The following is a 24387-nucleotide window of genomic DNA, read 5'->3' on the forward strand; positions in this document are numbered from 1 at the left end:
AATTATAGAACAAATATTAATACAAATGTTAAAATGTTCATTCATAAAACTTTCGAAAAATAATACCTTACTTTTTGTACCCACCTACGTGACTTCACACCCAACTGTTTCATGAATCTAAAGATCTATATATTACCTGTATCTTTATCCTGCTACAACTGACAAAGTCAGTTGTGTTTTTCTTTCTTTTTTGTTTACCTACTATTTACGTGAGAAGAAACAGATTTTTAACAGGCTTGAATCTCCGCCCACTTTCGGCATCCATCTCTTTATGTCCTGTTATTAACTAAACAACTTTATTTATTTATTCATTTAGAGACGTCATTAACAAGATGCAAATTTAAAGATTACTCGTTAATACAAACTTATGAAATTTGTTGTCTTCGTTTTCTTGAATTAGAGGAGTTCGAGACAATGTAAGTTAACATTAGGTACATTTTCGCTCCAGGAATATTTGAGAGAATAGCGAATTTTCCGTTAATTAGAATCACACAATGGCTTAGCTCTCAACCGTCACCCATGACCTGTTTAAAGAATAATCGTCCACTTAGCCACAACTACTGCTTTTTATGGACTTTCTCCTCATCCTGATATTCCTGTAACTTGCCACGTTGTTCTGATTCAATGCTGTGTTTTGGCCTTGATGTTCAAGATATATTTTATTTACTTTTTAAACAGTGACATTTCTTTTTATCTTATCACTTTTTAAACAGTGACATTTCTTTATGTTATCACTTTTTAAACAGTGACATTTCTTTATTTTATTTACTTTTTAAACAGTGGCATTTCTTTATCTTATCACTTTTTAAACAGTGACATTTCTTTATGTTATCACTTTTAAACAGTGACATTTTTTATTTTTGACATTTCTTTATTTTATTTACTTTTAAACAGTGACATTTCTTTATGTTATCACTTTTAAACAGTGACACTTTATGTTATCACTTTTAAACAGTGATTTCTTTTCATTTCTTTATTTTACTTACTTTTTAAACAGTGACATTTCTTTATGTTATCACTTTTTAAACAGTGACATTTCTTTATGTTATCACTTTTTAAACAGTGACATTTCTTTATCTTATCACTTTTTAAACAGTGACATTTCTTTATGTTATCACCTTTTAAACAGTGGCATTTCATCACTTTTTATTTCTTTATCTTATCACTTTTTAAACCGTGACATTTCTTTATGTTATCACTTTTTAAACAGTGACATTTCTTTATTTTATGTACTTTTTAAACAGTGGCATTTCTTTATTTTATCACTTTTTAAACAGTGGCATTTCTTTATTTTATCACTTTTTAAACAGTAACATTTCTTTATGTTATCACTATTTAAACAGTGACATTTCTTTATATTATCACTATTTAAACAGTGACATTTCTTTATTTTATTTACTTTTTAAACAGTGACATTTCTTTATTTTATTTTTAAACAGTGACATTTCTTTATCTTATCACTTTTTAAACAGTGACATTTCTTTATGTTATCACTTTTTAAACAGTGACATTTCTTTATTTTATTTACTTCTTAAACAGTGACATTTCTTTATCTTATCACTTTTAAACAGTGACATTTCTTTATTTTAAACAGTGACATTTCAGTGACGTTTTTTAAACAGTGACATTTCTTTATCTTATCACTTTTAAACAGTGACATTTCTTATCACTTTTAAACAGTATTTCTTTATTATCACTTTTAAACAGTGACATTTCTTTACGTTTTTATTTTACTTTACTTTTAAACAGTCATTTCTTTTATCACTTTTTTATCACTTTTAAACAGTGACGTTTTCTTCATTTTATCACTTTTAAACAGTGACATTTCTTTTATGTTATCACTTTTAAACAGTGACATTTCATTTCTTTTATGTTATCACTTTTAAACAGTGACATTTCTTTATGTTATCACTTTCACTTTTAAACAGTGACATTTCTTTATGTTATCACCTTTTTTCTTTATTTTATCACTTTTAAACAGTGACATTTCTTTTCTTATCATTTTAAACAGTGACATTTCTTTATTTTATTTACCTTTTAAACAGTGACATTTCTTTATCTTATCACTTTTTAAACAGTGACATTTCTTTATTTTACTTACTTTTTAAACAGTGACATTTCTTTATTTTATTTACTTTTTAAACAGTGACATTTCTTTATCTTATCACTTTTTAAACAGTGACATTTCTTTATCTTATCACTTTTAAACAGTGACATTTTTTTATCTTATCACTTTTTAAACAGTGACGTTTCTTCATTTCTATCACTTTTAAACAGTTTTACTTACTTTTTAAACAGTGACATTTCTTTATCTTATCACTTTTAAACAGTGACATTTCTTTATGTTATCACTTTTTAAACAGTGACATTTCTTTATGTTATCACTTTTTAAACAGTGACGTTTCTTCATTTTACTTACTTTTTAAACAGTGACATTTCTTTATTTTATTTACTTTTTAAACAGTGACATTTCTTTATGTTATCACTTTTAAACAGTGACATTTCTTTATCTTATCACTTTTTAAACAGTGACGTTTCTTCATTTTACTTACTTTTTAAACAGTGACATTTCTTTATCTTATCACTTTTAAACAGTGACATTTTTTATCTTATCACTTTTTAAACAGTGACATTTCTTTATGTTATCACTTTTTAAACCGTGACATTTCTTTTGTTATCACTTTTTAAACAGTGACATTTCTTTATGTTATCACTTTTTAAACAGTGACATTTTTTTATCTTATCACTTTTTAAACAGTGACATTTCTTTATGTTATCACTTTTTAAACAGTGACATTTCTTTATGTTATCACTTTTTAAACAGTGACATTTTTTATGTTATCACTTTTTAAACCGTGACATTTCTTTATGTTATCACTTTTTAAACAGTGACATTTCTTTATGTTATCACTTTTTAAACAGTAACATTTCTTTATCTTATCACTTTTAAACAATGACATTTTTTGATCTTATCACATTTTAAACAGTGACGTTTCTTCATTTTACTTACTTTTTAAACAGTGACATTTCTTTATCTTATCACTTTTAAACAGTGACATTTCTTTATGTTATCACTTTTTAAACCGTGACATTTCTTTATGTTATCACTTTTTAAACAGTGACATTTCTTTATGTTATCACTTTTTAAACAGTGACATTTTTTATCTTATTACTTTTTAAACAGTGACATTTCTTTATGTTATCATTTTTTAAACAGTGACATTCCTTTATGTTATCACTTTTTAAACAGTGACATTTCTTTATGTTATCACTTTTTAAACAGTGACATTTCTTTATTTTATCACTTTTTCAAGCGTCTCGAGAATTCTAGAGCAGTTATAAACAGTATACCTGAAATGGACACAATTTGAGTGTAGCTGCAAAAACGTCTATTCCGGGGCAATAATATATAAGATACAATGACGGTTTCAGTTCTTCAACTAAGGGAAGGTTTACTAGAGTACAACTCATAGTTCACCATGTACCATTCTATTTAACTTACATATTTAAGGGCAGGTTTACTAGAGTACAACTTATAGAATGGTACATGGTGAACTATGGTTAGACACTGTAATGTTGTATTTCTACACCATTCCAGTTCACCTACATAACTTAAATGTTAATCAGTGTATTGTTGTATTTCTCTACCATTCTAGTTCACCTACATAGCTAACTGGTTAGTCACTGTACTGTTGTATTTCTCTACCATTCTAGTTCACCTACATAGCTAACTAGTTAGACACTGTACTGTTGTATTTCTGTACTATATTAGTTCACCTACATAACCATATAGGTAATCACTGTATTGTTTTACTGTTGCATCAATTGGAAGGCATATTTTGGTGTTCTTAAGATCTCGGGTGTTTAAAACATTACATTGTCTGAAAACCTCAAAATGAGTTAAAATACAGTTGAAGGTACCTTTTTTTTGTTAAAAATATAATAATTCAGTTCCTTAGGCAGTATTTCAGATTAAAAATTTGATACAATATTTGCGTACTGCTACTAATAGATTATTACATGCATAATGTATTTCTGTCCTGTGTGAAAGATATCATATCTAATCTTCCAGCTGAGGGTCTAACGGTTGTAGTCATCTGTTCTATTTCTTTTGAGGTCCATTTCTTTCGTCTAACATTAGGATGTTTCTTCACTTCTTATCGGCCCGGCCTAGCCAGCTGGTTGAGGCACTTGACTCGTAATCCGAGGGTCGCGGGTTCAAATTCCCATCACACGAGAGATGCTCGCCTTTTCAGTTTTGGGGGCGTTATAATGTGCGGTCAATCCTACTATTCGTTGGTAATAAAGTAGCCCAGGTGTTGGCGGTGGGTGGCGATGACTAGTTACCTTCCTTGTAGTCTTACATTGCAAATTTAGGGACGGGTCTTGTAGCTTTGCGCGAAATTCAAAAATCAAACAAGCCACTTCTTATCAGACTAGCAAACATAAACCATGTGGTAATGTTCTTCTTTTTCATTGTCTGTTTCAGCCTCAATTTGCAACTTTATTGGAATTATTAGTTGACTTGTTATAGCATGACGTAATGTACGGACCATATAACGACTATGTGGGATTTCAAGGCTGTATTGCATCTGTGTATCCATTCTCGAGAGAAAGTATAAACCTAAGGACGTTCTTTACTTCTTAAGGAAATTATTTATTCTCCCTTTATACCTCGTTAAAGCGCTGGCCTCCATTTCTGCCGAAGGTATCAAGTTCTCCTGTTAAAAAACTAACACTGTTTTAACCTCTCCCTGCCTGTTGAATCTTAAACTCGTGTCCTCTTTTTTGTTAATTCAGCATACATGAACCAGAAGCTTTTATCTTGTTAATATTCCGGATATCTTCATCAACTCTAATAAGATTACCTTTTACACTTTTTTTCTCAACAGAAAACAAGTGAGGAAATGTTAATCTATTCCTACAAGCTGGCTCTAAAAGTGTTAATGTGCCTGTACTTTGAAGCATTTCCAATGAGCTAAGTTCCCTTTTTCAAATACGAATACCAAAACTGTACACGGTATTCCTTGTGAAGCCTAATTGTGTTGATATTTTTTGAAATAAGATATATCTATATAATATTCAAGAGTGATGTCAACAAACTTATATTTTTATTTATGCGTACCTTGGAGAAGTTACAGATTTAAAGCTAGAGAGCGCGAATGTAATTAAACTATCCTTAGGTGCCTAATATGGGATACAGCGAATCTTGGCTTTTGGTCAAGTGACATAAATATACATTTTAAAGTTTAGATGTCTCTTTTGATTTGAGACCCGAGTTCGAGTACTTACCTAACTAACCCTCATACAATTCCATAGATAGTAGACTAACTGAATTGGATCCTCCAAAACAGGAGATGTATACTTATAATTGCCACTTCTAACTGTATGAATGTTAGATTTATTCTATCTGTTTAAAAGACAAAATTATTAATGGATACACGAAATATGCTAGCTTATTCTTTATAATTACTACTTTGATTACCATAAATCATAATACAAGTTGTACTTCCAGTTTCTTATAATGTTCCGTGTTAAGAGAAAATAAAACCATTTTTATTTCTTGCTTTTGAAGTTTATGTAACATGTGTCCTATCCTACACGGTACGTAATTTTTCTCGTGATTCATAGCATGCGCACGTTTTGATCACATCACAACAGTACAAATTGCAACGTAAAGAGTCCCTTATGTGACATAGTGTTAGTTTCTACTGACTGACTGACAGACAACTCAAAGAACAGTGGTGTGAATGGCTAAAACACGTGACTCTTCCAAGCGACCTTAGACTCCCTTTGGGAGAAATTATGTGTTGCGAAGTTTTGTATTTTCTTTGCTAAATCCTAAACTACAATACCTTTAGTAATTCTTCATAAACATATTTAAAGAGTTTTGCAGTTTCTGGTCAACCAGCGCAAAGTCAGCTAGCTATACAGTCGTTTACAGTCACATACCTTTTTTAAAAATCTTGGTCAGCTATCGGGAGGGAATCCGGGCAACGTAATGTATTTATATATACTTCTAATTGGAACAATTCTAACTGCTATTTGTTTCTTTTAGCATTTCCCATTTTTAGTATCGTATGATCATACAGTTTAAGTAAACACCAATAAGACTAGTGATTTTCAGAGGGAATCCCTGTACTTCATGTACTTGATCAGAGGGAAACCCTGTACTCATGTATTTGTTTAGAGGGAAACCCTGTACTTCATGTACTTGTTTAGAGGTCCTACACTTCATCTACTATATTGGTTTAGCACTAACATTCTTAATCGTTCTGTAATTGCTTTTAGAAATTTGTAATTTCCCTGTTCTTATTTTCATATTCATGTCGTTTTGAACTACAATAGAATATCTTTATTAGTTATAAGCGTATCGTCTATTGCTTCCAAACAATTGTAAGATTAATATTACTTTATCAAGATCATTCATCCTGTAGCGTAAAGATGGCTTCTTGAATTCTTCTCTCGCGCTTTAGACTATTCTTCATAGGGATTTTGTAGTTCTTTCTGTGAATTCAATCTCCAGTAGTATGTCAATTATTTTTAGCAGGTTTGTACGTTTAGCTAATGTAACTGTTTTAAGTCGGAAGCATAACGTCTTACACTTTCACTCTTCGATCGGTATTCCGGTTTGAGTAACTTTAATCACTAGAAAAAAAAACATTGAAAAATCTACTGAGTCGATCACAGAGTCAGTTGAAGAAACACCATCAGCTGTTCTTATGTCTCTAACGGTTGTTCCAAAGTAGATGCCATCAACTCTCAAGCACTACCTTCACATTGTTATAGCCTGAAACAAGTACCTTCACATTGTTATAGTCTGAAACAAGTACCTTCACATTGTTATAGTCAGAAACAAATACCTTAACATTACTATAGTCTAAAACAAGTAAGTTCACATTACTATAGTCCGAAAGAGGTACCTTCACGTTGTTATAATCTAAAATAAGTATATTAACATTACTATAGTCTTAAACAGGTACCTTCACTCTGCTATAGTCTGTAACAAATACCTTCACATTACTGTAGTCTGAAACAACTGCTGTTGAGCGATAATGTCCACTGATGTAGCAAAATCTACAATAAGTTGTCATTATTCTCTATGTTCACACGACTTTTTTTAGCAATGTGTAATTTCCCTGTTTTAATTTTCATATTCATGTCGTTGTAAGACCAATATTATTTTATCTAGATCATCTATCCTGTAGCATAAAGATGGCTTCTGGTATTCTTCTCTCATGGTTTAGCTTAAAGTTTTACAATGTTTTCTAATTTCCTTTTTACATTTTCAGTTTATATTAATTTGCAAAATATAAAACTTCCCTGAACTTCTGGCTACGTTCGTTTCATAATACTTTCCGTCGTTGCTTAAAAATCTTTAAAACGAAATGTCCTCAGTTTCTGTAGACTTGTTACGAGCTGAAACGTTTCTAGCCATTTGTTTCACTCCTAACTATATATTGTATATTACTCTATCTTTAACTTGTATTCTTTAGAGTTTTACAAATGACTTGCACAGTTTTTTGATAAAAAATAACTTGATATTATTTATTAAATATATATTTATTGGACATATACAGGGCGTTCAGAAAGTCACTGTGCAGTTTTCTAATAATATTTTATTCAGTCTATTTCAAGCCAGCAACTGATAGTGATGTTTAGACACAAAATAAGAAGGATCCAAGTCTGTATTGACGCCAACGGGGGTCACTTTCAACATTGTTTATAATTGTCATTCATATTTACCTCCTGTATTCTATATTGAAACATGTCTGTTAATAAATATATAAGTGCACAGTGACTTTCCGAACACCCTGTATAAATCAAGTACCACAAACTATTTAAGCATATTTTGCAAGTAGTGCAAGTATAACTCGTAAGCTATAATGAAAATAAAATGTATTGTCTACTTAAATCAGAGTAATAAAACATCAAGCTGTAAAAATGAAAGTGCTTGACTATGACCTATGATTTTTTAGCCTGGAATAGCTTGGAGCAGTGCCACATCAGAAGGGAATAAAACTGGTTTTCAGAATGTTAGCAATTACACCCACTCTGAGCATCAGATGTAGTTTTGTAACATTGTTTTACAACCTGTATTATATGTAGTTTTCTAACGTTGTTTTACATCCTGTATTAAACATAGTTTTCTAACGTTGTTTTACAACCTGCATTAGACATAATTTTGTGACGTTGTTTTACATTCCGTGTTAGACAGTTTTGTGACGTTGTTTTACACCATTTATTGGACAGTTTTGTGACATTGTTTTACACCCTTTATTAGACAGTTTTGTGACGTTGTTTTACACCATTTATTGGACAGTTTTGTGACATTGTTTTACACCATTTATTAGACAGTTTTGTAACGTTGTTTTACACCCTGTATTAGTGTTCAAATATACGTTTTATGAATGTTTCCTCATACCGTAATATAAAATGTTCCCCGTTTAGTCCAGGATCTTAAATAGGTGAAGCAGACCTAAAATATTTCCCTTAAACTGTTTGCACGTGTATCTTATGAGATGACGTTCTTTGAAATTTTCGTAAGGCCTTTAAACTTTTATTTTTAGAATTATTTCTACAGCCATCCTTCTACACTAATGAATCCAGTAGTCAGTATAGTTTTCTTACAAGAACGACTATCACGTAAGCCATTAGCTCTTCCTTGATACTTCCCTTGTATTTTTTGTCACTTCTCATCTCCTGTTCATGGCCCTTTAACCAGTTCATTATGCATTTCTCCTTTTTTTTAGCAACATTGCATTGTATAACAGGTTTAAATGACCTAACATATTTCTAGGTTTTAAGACAGAGTAGTGTTAAGAAACCATAACCGTAAAACAAATTAAAAAGGATTCTTTTTCCGTCTCTCATCAGACGTGCGCAGAAATGCACTATTTTAACTGTTAGTATACAGTGTAACCATAAGAAGTAGAAAGCTGAAAATGCGTACAATAGACCATACATCATATTGCATCATATGTCGTCACATACATTAAAATGTAACGGGATGAATTGTAAAGAATAATGGTAAAGGTGTTTATTAACATACAATCGTAACTATCGTTAGCAGCGAGGGTACGGCTCTGAGGATTTCGTTCATACCAAACCCTAATTAGACAGCTATATAAAATTTTCCGTATTAATTATTGGATCAATTTAAATCCTCATCTGGGTATCAAGTTTGATCATAAGTCACATATAATCATATTTTACTTGTGAAAAAAACCTACTATATTTAAGGTGTCATGTGAACCTGGGGTCATTAACTTCATGAGAGGCTCATTCTTAAAACAAAACTGTAGACAGATATCTTTCCTAATTTCATGACGGGTAAATAAATGCCTTAAGATAAAGCAAAATATGACCGCCACCTAAAATTGATTTTACTTTAACATAAACAATGTGTTTAATTTGTTTTTAAGTAAAACATATTTACAACCAAACCAAACATGATTGTTGTTAGACCAAATTTAAAAATCTCGTGGCTGAAGAAAAGTGTTCTATGACCTCTAGTGTTCAGATTCTTGTTTTTTTTCTTATTTGGCCCGGCATGACCAAGTAGTTAAGGCACTCGACTCGTAATCTGAGGGTCGCGAATTGAAATCCCCGTCACATCAAACATGCTCACCCTTTCAGCCGTGGGGGCGTTCTAATGTGACGGTCAATCCACTATTCGTTGGTAAAAGAGCAGCCCAAGAGTTAGCGGTGGGTGGTGATGACTAGCTGCCTTCCCTGTAGTCTTACACTACTAAGTTAGGGACAGCTAGCGCAGATAGCCACCCTGTAGTTTTGCGCGAAATTCTAAAAACAAACAAGCCACCAAACCAAACCTTATGATCTTCTAAGTTGTTTAATATTTCTTCAAGAACAATTTGGTTCCCTCATTTTCTAAAGAGATTCTCCTTGAAATAATAAGTTTCTGGTAAGTAAATGGCTCTAAACTCCATATTTGTTCTTTTACAAATGTGTATAAATTCTTGTTATAGTGTTTGATCATTTTATATTTAACCTCTTGTTTATTTTTGCGTTAGTAAAATCTCTGCTAACATTTTATAAGGCCAGAATTGGCCTAGAATGTAGGTATTGGTTAGACACGCGAAGCTGCCAAACATGATTTGATTTGTGGACAGGATATAGAAGTTAGAAGCAGTGCCAGTTTTCGTTTCTGAAAGTTAGATAAAATCTTTGCAGCATGGGGTACTGCTATTTGCTCTCTGTGTAGCCAGAAACTCAAAATTCGGATCTGATCTACATTAATTCTAAAGATGTCTTAGTACCCGTTCTGATAACCTATTCTTTTCATCCGGTATTTATTAAATTGTCTCATAACCTTTTCACCTAACTTGCCTCTCCGTTTAAGTTTAACTTGGTTTGTTTGATACGAATTTTGCTCAAAGCTATATGAGGGCTTTCTGAGCTAACGGTCCATAATTTAGCAATGTAAAACTAGAGGAAAGCCAGCCAGTCATCACCACCAACTCTAAGGCTACTCTTTTACCAACGAATAGTGAGACTGGCCATAACTTTACAATATCCACATGGCTAAAAAGATGAGGATGTTTGGTGTGACGGAGATTTGAACCCGCAACCCACAGATTGCTAGTCGAGTACCCTACCCATTTATCCATACTAGGCTAAGTTTGGTTGATAGTGATTTTAATTTACAATATTGTTTTCAACCCTTTCTTGTTGTTCCATTAAAGTTGTAAACGAAACATAGAGAGCTTCAGAGAAAGATGACTGATGACCTGATCATCCAAAACTGTAAACACATTTGGATTGTTCAACGAAAATAATACATTCCTCATAAAATTTGATTATTTCATCTCACCTGTACATTAATCAATCAATCGTAGCACCTTTTTCGATCCAGAAGCTGACAGTCTTCGGGTAGTCCTTTCTCTTTTATATTTTTAATAGCGAAATTACCTGGCTTCGTGCTGGTTAGTAGGCTGATATATTTTAACAAGTGCATTATGCATTCCTTGCGATAGAGAAAGCAGATAAGCTGCTACGGAAGGACACTACATAAATAGTAGGTCAAACCGTAATTTGCTATGGAAGGGTACTATGGTAGTCATAGATTATTCAAATATAGTAGTAGTATACAGTTTCAAGTTGCTAGGAAAGAGAACCTTGACACTCATAGATCGTTAACTACGGTAGTTATTTATAGTTTCAAGTTGCTAGGAAAGAGAACCTTGACACTCATAGATCGTTAACTACAGTAGTTATTTATAGTTTCAAGTTGCTAGGAAAGAGAACCTTGACACTCATAGATCGTTAACTACAGTAGTTATTTTTAGTTTCAGTGTTATCTCTCATGACTACATAATTTTTTTCATGTTAGTATACTCAGCAAGGAAAGTTAATTTCAATGATAGTTAGTTAAGTAGCTAATATTTCATAGCTTCGAATTGTTTTGAGGTGAATTCCTAACATGAATTTCAGGCATAGGTGAAAATGTTAAGTTAATAACATCAATGATTCCCGTACCCCGAAAACACAATAAACTTATGCTGTAACTTCAAAGACCAATAGCAGAAAACCGTCTTCATAGATCAAGTTTGAAAATATGCCTGATAGTAAGGTACATTACAACATAGCAACTCGTTATAAATTACTTAACTTGAAGTACAAATGTATATAGATTTTTATATGGCGATGAATAAAAGTAGTGTCTCAGTATGTCAGATTATAGTCACTGAAGAAAACGAAAATATTGTTACATACGCGTGTTTTCCAAGCGAGTGAATAGAATATGTTATTCATTTACTCAGTAATACTATAGAATGGAGCAATACTAATGGTTTTGTTTGTTTGCTTTAAATTTCGCGCAAAGCTACTCAAGGACAATCTGCGCTAGCCGTTCCTAATTTAGCAGTGTAAGACTAGAGGGAAGGCAACTAGTCATCACCACCCACAGCTAACTCTTGAGCTACTCTTTTACCAACGAATAGTGGGATTGACTGTAACATAATAACACCCTCATGGCTAAAAGGGCGAGTATGCATGGTGTGACACGGATTCGAATCCGCGACCTTCGGATTACGAGTCGAGTGCCTTAACCCACCTGGCCATGCCGGGCCCCAGTACTAATGGAGACGTTATTTTGTCAATTTATAATTTATAAGAAGAATGTTTGTGAATTTTTATTGAACTTCTGTGATGGATCTCTTAAACTAATTATTATTTTTTATTTCATCACAGAAAGTTTAAACAAATAAGACACTGCCACTTTATGTATTGATGGCTGAGTTTATTAGGTTTAATAACAGCTACTTTCTGCAAAGCTTTCTGCACTCATAATTAAGTATATTCTTGTTCAGAGTTTCTGCTTTCCAGAAAGATTTTCGTGTTAAAGGCAGAGTATAATTGGTTCATAACATGCTTTCCAAAAAGCGTCCTATATTGATAGATGAGTTTATTCGGTTTCAGAGTATCTGACTTCCACAAGGATTTATGTTGAGGCCTGAGTATATTCGGTTTCAAAACTTGTGTTTTCCACAAAGCTGTGTGTTAGAACCTTCTTTTCTCGGATGTTTTTATATTACTATAATAACTAGTATTACACACTCTTGTTTTCTGCTTTTCTCTTTACAGGTATTTTCTCAAAACTACGAATTAAAATCTTTTAAGGTACCGTATATCTATCTTAGCTATCTTGCACAAACATTGCTGATATATATATATGGACACACACAAAAAAAATAAGGAAATTTTTCGGTTTTTCATTGGAGTTGTATTTATTTTCTGTTTTATGTAAGTCCCTCAGTGAAACAGCGGTAAATTTAGGGAGTTATAACATTAAAATCTAGGATTTGGTTTCCCAGAATGTGCACAACAGATAGTCCAACGTAGCATAGCTCTAAGACACACAAATTTCTTACTTTCTGTAAACATCTATCAGTATTCAAACTTTTCCTAGATTATCATTCTATTAATAACATTTTCCAGAAATAATCGGCATAAATGTTTGATTTGCACTGTAGTCAAACATGTATAACATTTCAGACTTTCAATGTAATGAACAAAGTAAGAATTCGAGTCCATTCAAGCAAAACGTTTTAAAAGATTTAACGTATAACACAAAACAGTTAAATGTTAATATCTCATCCAGTTGTTTGTAAGGATAACGTCTAGCACTATCGAATGACACCATACGTAGAATAAACAATGCGAAAAATGTGTTACATACAGCATTTGTATTGTCATAAAAACAGATTTTTTAACGAACTCATTTTTGTATAATTCGTCATCAAGCCAGTGGAGCCTTTCTTTAAGCTACAAAACCTTACCTTTGTAACGTACGTTTCGAATAATTGCATATGACGTCAGCTAAAATTCTGTGGGCTTAGGATAGGATATTATAATGGAAAATAAAAATTAAAGGCCAATTAAAATAATTGTTTGATTTTACGTTAAGATAGTTGAAGTAGGAAGGACATCGCGAACGGCTGGATTGAAACAGAGCGTGACCAGCAGCTGATAAAACGATTGTGATTGGGCCAGAAAGTACAGGTATTATTTAAATATCTGTTCACCAATGAGATTTCTGTACCAAAGTAACGGTGTATTCATCAGGAAAATTCTTTTTTGAACAACATTTAAACTTTTTTTTTTATATTCTACATGAAATGAAGCTTCCTGTTATGGTAAGAAATAAACGAAACATTGATTGAAATGATATACCAAGGCTTTGTTAATATTAATATCACTCTAGGAAGAAAATAGTGACAAAGTCTTTGATATAAGCTGTATTTCTAAGTGTTTAATCATTTCAATATCACACATAAAATGAAACAGACGAAACAGTTGACGTAAGCTGTATACCAAGACCTAATAACATCCATATCACGCACATGCAGTAATGGACGAATCGATTAACGTAAATGAAATGCAAATACTTTAATAATATAAGTATCAGTTATGGAAAGACGTAGAAAATAAATTCATTCAAGGGGTACATATAAGAAGCATAGTAGTGTGTTGTTTGTCAGTCAGCCAGTAGACTCTAAAACTACTTCGCTTCGAGGACTCTTAGCGTTGCAGTTTGTACTGTCGTCAGTAAAACGTGCGATCGTCATGAATCCAGAGAAGAATAATGCACCCTGTAGGCTACAACATGAACTTCAAAAGCAAGAAATAAAAATATTTATTACTCTTAATTTTGTCCTCTTCTTTTATTCCACGATAATTAGAAATAGAAGGTTCTTGAAAGATAGGCTTTTAAAGTGTTTATTACTCAGTCTTAAGTTTCTTATATTAACTCTTATCGTCTACGATACATAAATATGTATTTTAGAAAAACAAACATTTTCGATAATTTTTCTACATACGCTGCGTAGCATGTTTAATGCCTAAGTCAAACTTTAGAAACAAAGTCAAATATTGTTTTAATTTTATAACTAAGCAACTGCTGATAAAGGTTTTAATTTTGGACGTGGATTATTTTCCAAAGTCATCATTAGTATTCTATACGATCACTCACGTCTAATTATCAGTTAGTTACTATTTTTCATACTAGGTTATAATTATCTACTTGTAGACATCCTATATTTTGGCGGGTCAAGCATGGGTAGGTGGTTAAGGCACTCGACTCATAATCCGAGAGTCGCGGGTTCGAATCCCCGTCACACCAAACATGCTCACCCATTCAGCAGTGGGGGTGTTATAAGGTGACTACTCGTTGATAAAAGAGTTGCCTAGCAGATGGCGGTGGGTGGTGATGATTAGGTGCCTTTCCTCTAGTCTTACACTGCTAAATTAAGGACGGCTAGCGCAGATAGCCTTCGTGTAGTTTTGCGCGAAATTCAAATCAAAGAAACCTATGTTTCGGCTGTTGATCTGTGTTTCATGGTGGTATAGAGTCCGAGGTTCGATCCTCGGCTTTCTCGTTTCAGCTGATTGCGTTTTATAAAAGTTCACACTTCGTTGGTTAGTTGGTTCGAAGTTAAATACGAAGATACAGAATGGGCTATCTGTATCTGCTCGCCATAAGTATCGAAAACCAGCTTCTAGCATTGTAAGCCCGCAGAGGTACCAGTGTGCCAATGAAGGGGATAGCAATATTTGACAGAAATACATTTTATTTTACGCTCCAATCAGGACGACAAACTATGGCTCTGGTCTTGCGATTACAAACACGACAAAACCAGTTGTTTGGTTCAGGTTTGTCTCTAAATATTAATCACTTTTGGAACTTTTTATAAATAATATGATAATGGATCAAATAAGCTAAGTTGGGTTAATTTTGAATAAATATTAAAACTAACGTCTTCAAACGTGTTCTACGAGTTTTGATTTCTATCACTTCGATCGACATGCTTTGAATAAAACGTTATTTATATCGGGTGTTATATAGTTTTGCTCTGGGATTAAGGAGATGGCGAACCAAGTTTGAATCAATGTAATACCTCAAAATATTCCCCTCACTTTAATGTGTGGGTGCATTATAAGAGTAACATTCAGTCCTTTAGTGTGGATTCTAGAAGGTTGCTAACTGGCTGTCTTCTATTTGGTCACTAAGTGCTTCAAAATTAGGTAGGTCGAGAGATAAGACTCGTAATCTGAGAGTCGCGTGTTCGAATCCGCGCCGCACCAATCATCGACATACTCGCTCTTTCAGTCGTGGGTGTGTTATAATGTGACAGTTAATCCCACTATTCGTAAAAGAGTAGCCCAAGAATTGGCGGTGGGTGGTAAAGACTAACTGTCTTCTCCCTAGTCTTACACTGCTAAATTAGGGACGGCTAGCGCAGATAGCCTTCGTGTAGCTTTGCGCGAAATTCAAAACAAACAAACCGATCGAGAAATAATTAATTATTTTGTCTTTCTAACTTGTTTGGTTTTGCATATTTGATATTTAGTGTTTATTTTTTCTTACATAATAGAGATTTTACTCGAACAATATTATCATTGTTTTAAACGGCAGAGAAAAATATAGTTAGTCCATTAATCGTAACATTAAACGCAAGGTTACCCTTAACTGATTTGTCGTTGGTGTAAGATTTGACAATATACACAAAAATACGTTACTGTAGTAAAGTTAATTACATACTTTAACAGTCATTGAAAAATCAGTTCAGTGAGAAAAGTACAATATTTATTTTATCACTAGGACTAATACTTGAATGAGAGGTAATATTAATGCTACAGAATCAGTAACAGTCATATATGTGATATATACATACCTAGTTTACTGATATATTGAATGTAAATTTTTACTAACTGATAAGCTATCGATTAAACGTAAATGGTCAGCGCTTGCGTTTTATTTAAAATTTAATAAACAATTAAAATCAACGTTTTATGTTTGTTCAATTTTAAGAACTTTATTGAAGCCGTCATTGGCTTCCACTTTAATAGAACACTACATATACGCTGCTTCGACGTCTTCTTGAAAAGTTTTTGCAAGACACAATAATTTTTCCCATGTTATGTGATATTTCGTTACATTGTTATTTATGTAATTCTTTAATCAACTTTTATAACACATCACGCCACATTTCTGTGCACTGACTTAATTACCCTTTGTCTCCTTCAATACTTCTTTTTATGTTATTATTTCTAGTGATTCTCTGATAGTTCAATCTGTAATATTGCGAGATTAAGTTTAACTTGTAATTTTTCCCCATAAAACAAAATTATGTTATATGGTTTTTACGTGTTCTGTTACGGCAGAGCTTTGTATTTTATTATTTCTTACGTAACTTGCATGTTACTGTAATATGTATTTTAAATTCCCTTTAGTTTAACCAATATAAATACTTCCACATTTACATTTTATTTTGTAAGTCCCAGTTTTATCTTCTAATTCTGTTTTGTAAATCTCAATTTTATCTTTTAATTCCATTTTGTAAATCTCAGTTTTATCTTCTAATTCCATTTTGTAAATCTCAAATTTATCTTCTGATTCTATTTTGTAAATCTTAGTTTTATCTTCTAATTCTATTTTGTAAATATCAATTTTACCTTCTAATTCCATTTTGTAAATCTCAAATTTATCTTCTAATTCTATTTTGTAAATCTTAGTTTTATCTTCTAATTCTATTTTGTAAATATCAATTTTACCTTCTAATTCTATTTTGTAAATCTCAATTTTATCTTCTAATTCTATTTTGTAAATCTCAGTTTTATCTTCTAATTCTGTTTTGTAAATCTCAATTTTTTCATCCAATTCCATTTTGTAAATCTCACTTTTATCTTCTAATTCCATTTTGTAAATCCCAGTTTTATCTTCTAATTCTGTTTTGTAAATCTCAATTTTTTCATCCAATTCCATTTTGTAAATCTCAATTTTATCTTCTAATTCTATTTTGTAAATCTCAGTTTTATCTTCTAATTCTGTTTTATCTTTAATATTTTCTAACATTTCTTCAAGCATTATAGGCTTAAAGATGGAATACAAATTTTATTGTTTCTTAAAAGCTTTAAATTATTAGCCTGTTAGTCCTAATAAGAACAATAGGATCAACGTATCATACCTGAGATGGATAAAAATGAAAACTTTATAATTCTTGTCAAACAATCAGATAAGTATGTCAACTGCATCTTAACTGAATTCAAGAACTGGCCACTGTGCTATTCCAACTTAGTAAGTGATTTTTTTAAAGTTTACCCTACCTCATACGTTCATAATAATCAAAGCTCATCCACACAATACCGTCCAGTATTCTGCTGTCAAATTGTTTATTAAAATAGAAAAACATAAAACTCTCAGTGGGTATGAAACTGAAACTTCTTGCTGCATTTTAGTTGGGGCTGGTTCGGCAGGAGCAACTTTAGCAAGTCGACTCTCGGAAGAACCCAATACAAGTATCTTATTGCTGGAAGCAGGAGGTTTACCAGATGTACTTAGTTCTGTACCCCTACTATCTGCCGAACTGCAACTTACCAAGTACGACTGGGCTTTTAAAACTGTACCACAAGAAGCTGCCTGCTTCGGTCTGAAAGGCAAGGTAAGTTAACAAATGTGTCTTTGTTTTGGTTGGAACCTAATTCAAAGAATTGAAAGGTAGGCTTTGCTTCGTTCTTTTGTTTTACCGAAATGTTACAAGCATATTCACTGAGTAAACTAAATGAAATAAATAAGCAACACAATATTGCCTGATAAAGTAATAAGGGTGGATACTGCTTTCCAATCATTCAAATTCCGTTACATTGTAGTTTATGTTTGCAATTTTTTTGGATATAAGAAAAAAAGCTTTTATTTTTTAAATATTTCAGTCATATCTTCTCTAAATCAAATTAAAATTTGAAATTTTAATGTTGGTACGGGTTGTCTCTGTGGTACAGTACTGCATTTTGGACTTGGCGGGCCGGGTTCAAATGCATATGATAACCACAAAATACACCTGAATCTTACACCGAAATGTGTGACAAAAATATCAGCCAATCCTTTATTCTAGACAGTAGGAGGATACTGCTGATTGGTTACCTTTCGTTTGGTCAATATTACTGATGACATAAGATAAATGCTTCATAATAAATACGAAATACAAATTTAATTTAATTCTAAAATCGAAACATTTATCAAATAATATAACTATATCCAAGGTAGCGTATCGCAATAAAGCTACATCCAGCCTAAGATAAGACTGATCAAGTTAACCTTTTTCTAATATCACACGAATTGGTTTTTATACAGAGAAGCTTGTGGCCTCGTGGTAAGGGGCTTGGTGGAACAAGTTTAATGAATTATATGCTGTATATACGGGGAAATCCTCGAGACTATGACAAGTGGGCAGAACATGGAGCTCGTGGTTGGAGTTGGCAAGAAGTGCTCCCTTATTTTCTCAAGTCCGAAGACAACCGTGATCCGTTATATGCTTTCAATGGTAAGTTTTATGATTGAGGTTGAACTCGCTGAATGAGAAACCAGAAATGAGAATGTCGTTGAATTATCGCGAAATGACACTTTTCACTCGTTACAAAAAATTGGAAAGTTGATATACAAATACTGTATAGTAAAATCTCTCATCAACGAATGCCACATCTGTTTCATAGAATAGTCACATTCATTTGTTCTTAGTAAAAATATTCTGATTTACTCTTTTAGGATACCATGGTATAGGAGGTCCACAGACAGTTGACACTCCTCCATATATTTCACCATTAGGGCAGGCCTTCGTAGAGGCAGGCATGTCCCTTGGATATCTTAATATTGATCTCAATGGGCCTCATCAAACAGGTAAGCTAGGCTTTATAACACCATCATATATTTCATCCTCAGGATAAGTCTTCATAGTCGTAGGCATGCCCCTTGGATATCATAATATTTATCTTAATGGGCCTCATGAAACAGGTAAGCAAGGCTGTTATAACATCATATATTTCATTTTTAGGATAAGCCTTAGTAGTCACAGGCACGCCCCTTGGATATCGTAATATTTACCTCATTAGGCTTCATCAAACAGGTAAGCTAGGTTGTTATAATACCATCATATATTTCATCCTTAGGATAAGCCTTAGTAGTCGCAGGCTAGTCTCTTGGATATCATAATATTTATCTCATTAGAACTGATCAAACAGGTCAGTAGTATGTTTAAGCCACTATGTAGGCCTAATGAATGAAGCAAAAAATAATGTAAGTTTAATTTTTTTTCGTTCTGACATACATCTTAGCCTATTACGTAATCAAATATAGCATTCCTAGTCTTTCGTTTTTATATCACAAGGTACTGCCTAGAAGACCCTTGTTTATTATACCACACTAACTTGAATCATTCAAAAGCTTATTCTAATTAAGTACCACAAGAAGTTAAAGTAAAACGTGAAGCTGTGGAAATGGAAAAACAGTTGTTTTTTTTCAGTTCTCGTTTGGTATAGGTTTAAGTAGTGTTTCGGACACCTTACAAATATTTCATAACTAGAAACTATATGATACGTTTTCTATTTTCTTTTAAAGACGTTTCGGTCTCAATACTGAGACTTTTACGAGTCAACTATCTAGAATAATGTTTATTTCTACAAATAAATCGTTGAGGTATGGTCATTACAGAGAGCTGTATTTGGTTAGGGCCTCCAAGGAGTTACTAGAAAATTAACCTATTATTAAATATTTACGTTTCAAAAATGAATAATTAATTTGAAAAAAACTGATATTCATGGTTCGGTATTACAATTATCAAAAAATTTTACACTATAAATAAATTTACAGGATCTAGTAAGTGTGTACGATATGCTGATGATCATGAAACTAAAACTTTAAAAAATATTAAACAAAATGTATTAATTGTGGAGATAAACATCATGCAAATTATGGCTTGCATCATAAATTTAAAAAATAGAGGCTTACTTTACAAATTTGCCAATAAATAGAAATAACAGAACATACATCAAAATATTGAAACAAGACATAATTATATCTAGTTTTGAATAAACCTTAAGACGTTTAAAATACTAAACGACATTTCAATTTACAAATATTCGTGATGAAACTGTGATAAAATCAAAACATTCCAAATTCAAACAAAGTGACATTGTAAAATTAATTTTTGGTTATGTATAAAATTTGGTTTAGTTTCATCCAGATCTTGAACTCGTATATCTATTAAAATGTTTTAAAAATGGACAAAATATTAACAATAAACACTCAAAAATTTTTAACTAAAAATAACTTCCATGAATATGTAACGTGTTTATTAGACAGCTTAGAGTAATAATGAAACATTTAATGTTATTTGTATGCAAGAAACCAAGTTAATTGAAAAGAAAGTTTAATGCCATAAGTTTTTAATGTTTGTAAATATGAGAGAATTCTGAAAAAAAAACATATTCCAGGTTTAGTAAAACACGTAAATTAATGTTGCTGATATATCGTTTGTAAATAATATAAAAACTAAAACAGCTAATATTCATGTTTCACAAACAATTATTGCGGTTATAATGAATTCAAAGATTATAAATTAGAATTCAAATTTAGTTACCTCAAAATATTTGAATAGTAAGCATTTGGTTACTTAAAAACGAACGAGAATAGTTCTCATTAACAGGTTAGTATAATTAAGAAATATAATCTCACTGTCTTGAATGGTTAAAGAGGCCATGAATATTACTGATGAAACTGATATTAAATATTTTATTTTTATTGAAACCAAATTTTACAGATATATAAACAACTTTGAGATTGGTTAAGGCGTAAGTAATGATAACATCCCAGGTAATACTTTTTTTTAGATTATTTAAGTAAGGAAAATAACATTAATATAAATACTTTAAACACTAATTTATGGAAGCTGAATGGAATTATCTCTTTAAAATTATAATGTTACCAATATGAAAAATAAGGAACAAATAAATACATAGTAGAACATTCGTTAGCAAAATTATTATCAATGCAGCAGATATGGGTACTTCAAGTTATGTACTCAAATACAAGTTGGAAATTCACTTAAGAAATAAATGTAATAATTAAACAAAATGGAAGACATAAAATTCATACGATAAAAACGTAATCAATATCTATATATTAAACAAAACAAAAAGAATTGATTATAATCCAAAAATCACGGATTATAAGGAATTTTTTAATTATTTAGACAAAATAAAATTTATTGGTGAATTTGGAAAATATTTAATAGTAATAAAAATAAATATACTGTTTTATAATATAATTATGTCAGATTCACAATGATGAAAGAAATGTTCTCAGGAACTTGAGAAAAAACAATGGTATGTGAGTGAATTAATGCTGCAATAATTAATGATGAATGTTTGAACTGCATTTTAATTAATAATTAAATTTTCAAATTTCTCATAGCAATTATAGCCCTTACAGTTTCAATCAGCAAGGTGTCACAATATTTGAGATTGAAAAAAATAATTGTAAATATCCAATATACTAAGCCTAATTTTGATAGTCTACAGTATGTTATGATAATAAAATGTTTGGTTGTCTTTTACATCAGCTTTTTAACAGATAATGTAATTGATGATTTTAAAGATAAAAACTGATAGATATTTTAAAAAACATTTGATAAATTCTGGCATAACGGATTGATTTATAAACTTATGCATATTTTTTTAGCAACGATAAACATTAATTAAATGAATGAATGATTTTATTAAAAATAAAAAACACTATAAAAATTTTATACTCTTCAAGTGAGATCTCCATGTTTCAGTTTTGTTTTCTGTATCAATAAGATCTTACATCCTTCCTTTCAACTGACTAAGCATATTAATATAACTCATTATGTTGATCTTATTGCATACTATACATCTTCAGCTATATAGAAATGATAATTAAATGTCACATACTTAACTTTAATAGATTTGAAATTATAAGATAATTATAGGATGTAGAATCATCAGTTATTATTATTTGTAGGAATACTTATATTTAAATAAGCTCTTTATGAAGTTAATAATGCTAAGATCCAAACTGATAAAATTAATATTTGATTGGTTAATTTATTTAAATATCTAAAAATAATATTTAATGAAACGGTCTTGTCTTCGTTTAAGATTAAAAAAGAAATTTTGTTAACATGATAGGTTCTATTTCATCCAATGGAACATCTTATCGATAGAAGGTGTAAAATAGAATGATATGAATATATCTTGAGTATACGTATGCAATTGTAGCCACTGTGATGCAAGGAAGGGTACTAGATCAGAATTAGCTGGCTGGCCTCTGTTCTAAGGTGGGTCAATGATACGTTGACAGACTTACAGCACTAAAATCGGGTATTCGATTCTCCGCGAAAGACAGAATACAGAGAGCTTGTAGTATAGTTTTGTCCCGATAAACCTGCAACAACAACGTGAATAGTTTCTTTTATACAGATTTTAGTACGAAGAGAATCGACTTCAAAAACTAATACTGTAAACATAACTATCAACCTTTAAGTTTTGTATATTCTGTAAAATCTCGGTTTCCTTTCCAGCTATATTTATTATAACAGAACTGTTTCAATGAACTTATCTAGAAATCTTACAATTTATTCATAAAGTACAATTGTTTCTAAGACGTTACACATGTTCCACGAAAGATTCCTTCATATTCGTGTTAAGTAATATTCAAATAAGAAGGCAGTAAAGAAGTCAGTGTGAATTAGCAGTTTATTTAAGTTATTTTAAGGCCTAATTCAAGCCACAAATGTCTGCAATTTCTATATAAAACGAAGATCGATTTATGCTTATCAGTAGACTGACTCTTGTTATTTTAATTATCAAGTAAATTCCTTGTATTTTTGTAACTTTTATGCGCAATCGAAAAAAATGTTCTCCGACTTGAAAGAGATTATTCGAACATGATTTTTTGTCATTTAATTTTTTAGAACGGTTGAACGATGATTTTTCCCATAGTGTTTTCAAACTCAAACTTCAAATCACGTTGATCAGAATCAATGACTATATTTAATAATAGTTATGGGGATCAATAGTAATTTTACAGTAAATATGTGTGTTATTTCTACTGTTATGTTTAATATTGAAGTAATAACACATGTTTTTGAAAGCACTTCACTATCAAAGGCTTCTCTAACACAGGTAACTTCATACTTAAATTTGTTGCAATTTGCATGAAAGTTCCTGATTTTCATCATTAAAACAATTAGAAAACATAAGCCTAGTTTCTTGTTACGATTGTCGTTTCTCACCATAACTATTAAATATAAAATGTACAAACTGATTCTAGGGACTAATGAGTGAAATCAAAGAAGATTATATCATGCAACTGATTCTATGGATTAATGAGTGAAATCAAAGAAGATTATATCATAATATGTCAACAACATTATATCTTTTCCATATTCAGTGCCGACGAAGCTTTTTGTTTAATACCAGAACTCATCAAAACAGCTGATATACATTAGGCATGGTATTGATATAAATGCTACTTGTAACGTCAAGCGATAGTCCTTGTGTCGTTCATGAAACAAATATGAGTTCATATGAAGTATCTCTTGGATATCTTTCCAACTTGAAGTAATTTTTGTCGTATGTTGGGTTTACAATGAAACTAAATAGCTCAACTAAACAATAAGACAATTTCTCTTTTTTTTTCAGGGTTTTCTGTACCTCAGGGAACGATCAGAAATGGCCGGCGATGTAGTGTCTCTAAAGCCTATATTGAACCAGCTCTAGGAAGGAAAAACTTGAACATTCTTCTCCAAGCTCACGTGACGAAGGTAGACCAAACTAATTTAATCTTCATTATGTATTCAAACTTTTCAGTCCGCTTACATTTCCAGTTATCTGTTGATACGTAAATACTTACAATAACTTGTTAATTATACATCAGCCACGTGTTTCTCTCGCCAATGTTTCATCATAAATAGGCTTGCAAGAATATTAAATTGTAACTGAGATGTCTTTCTGATATTATAAATATATTCCAACATTGTTGCGGGTGCCCAGTGTACTGTTTTTAAAGTT

General features: G+C 31.5%; 1 protein-coding gene across 2 annotated transcripts in view; it reads left to right on the top strand.

Moving 5' to 3' along the window:
- The window catches only part of LOC143238342 (glucose dehydrogenase [FAD, quinone]-like), a 37552-nt gene that overhangs the window by 1070 nt on the left and 12095 nt on the right, over positions 1–24387 (top strand). For both annotated transcript variants that reach the window (XM_076478490.1, XM_076478489.1), the window contains exons 2-5: positions 17761–17963; positions 18653–18842; positions 19064–19195; positions 24019–24140. In XM_076478490.1, coding sequence (XP_076334605.1) covers positions 17761–17963; positions 18653–18842; positions 19064–19195; positions 24019–24140 — 647 coding nt within the window. The remainder of the gene's footprint in view (positions 1–17760; positions 17964–18652; positions 18843–19063; positions 19196–24018; positions 24141–24387) is intronic.

Source organism: Tachypleus tridentatus, chromosome 13 (assembly GCF_004210375.1).
Source record: "Tachypleus tridentatus isolate NWPU-2018 chromosome 13, ASM421037v1, whole genome shotgun sequence".
NCBI lineage: Eukaryota > Metazoa > Arthropoda > Merostomata > Xiphosura > Limulidae > Tachypleus > Tachypleus tridentatus.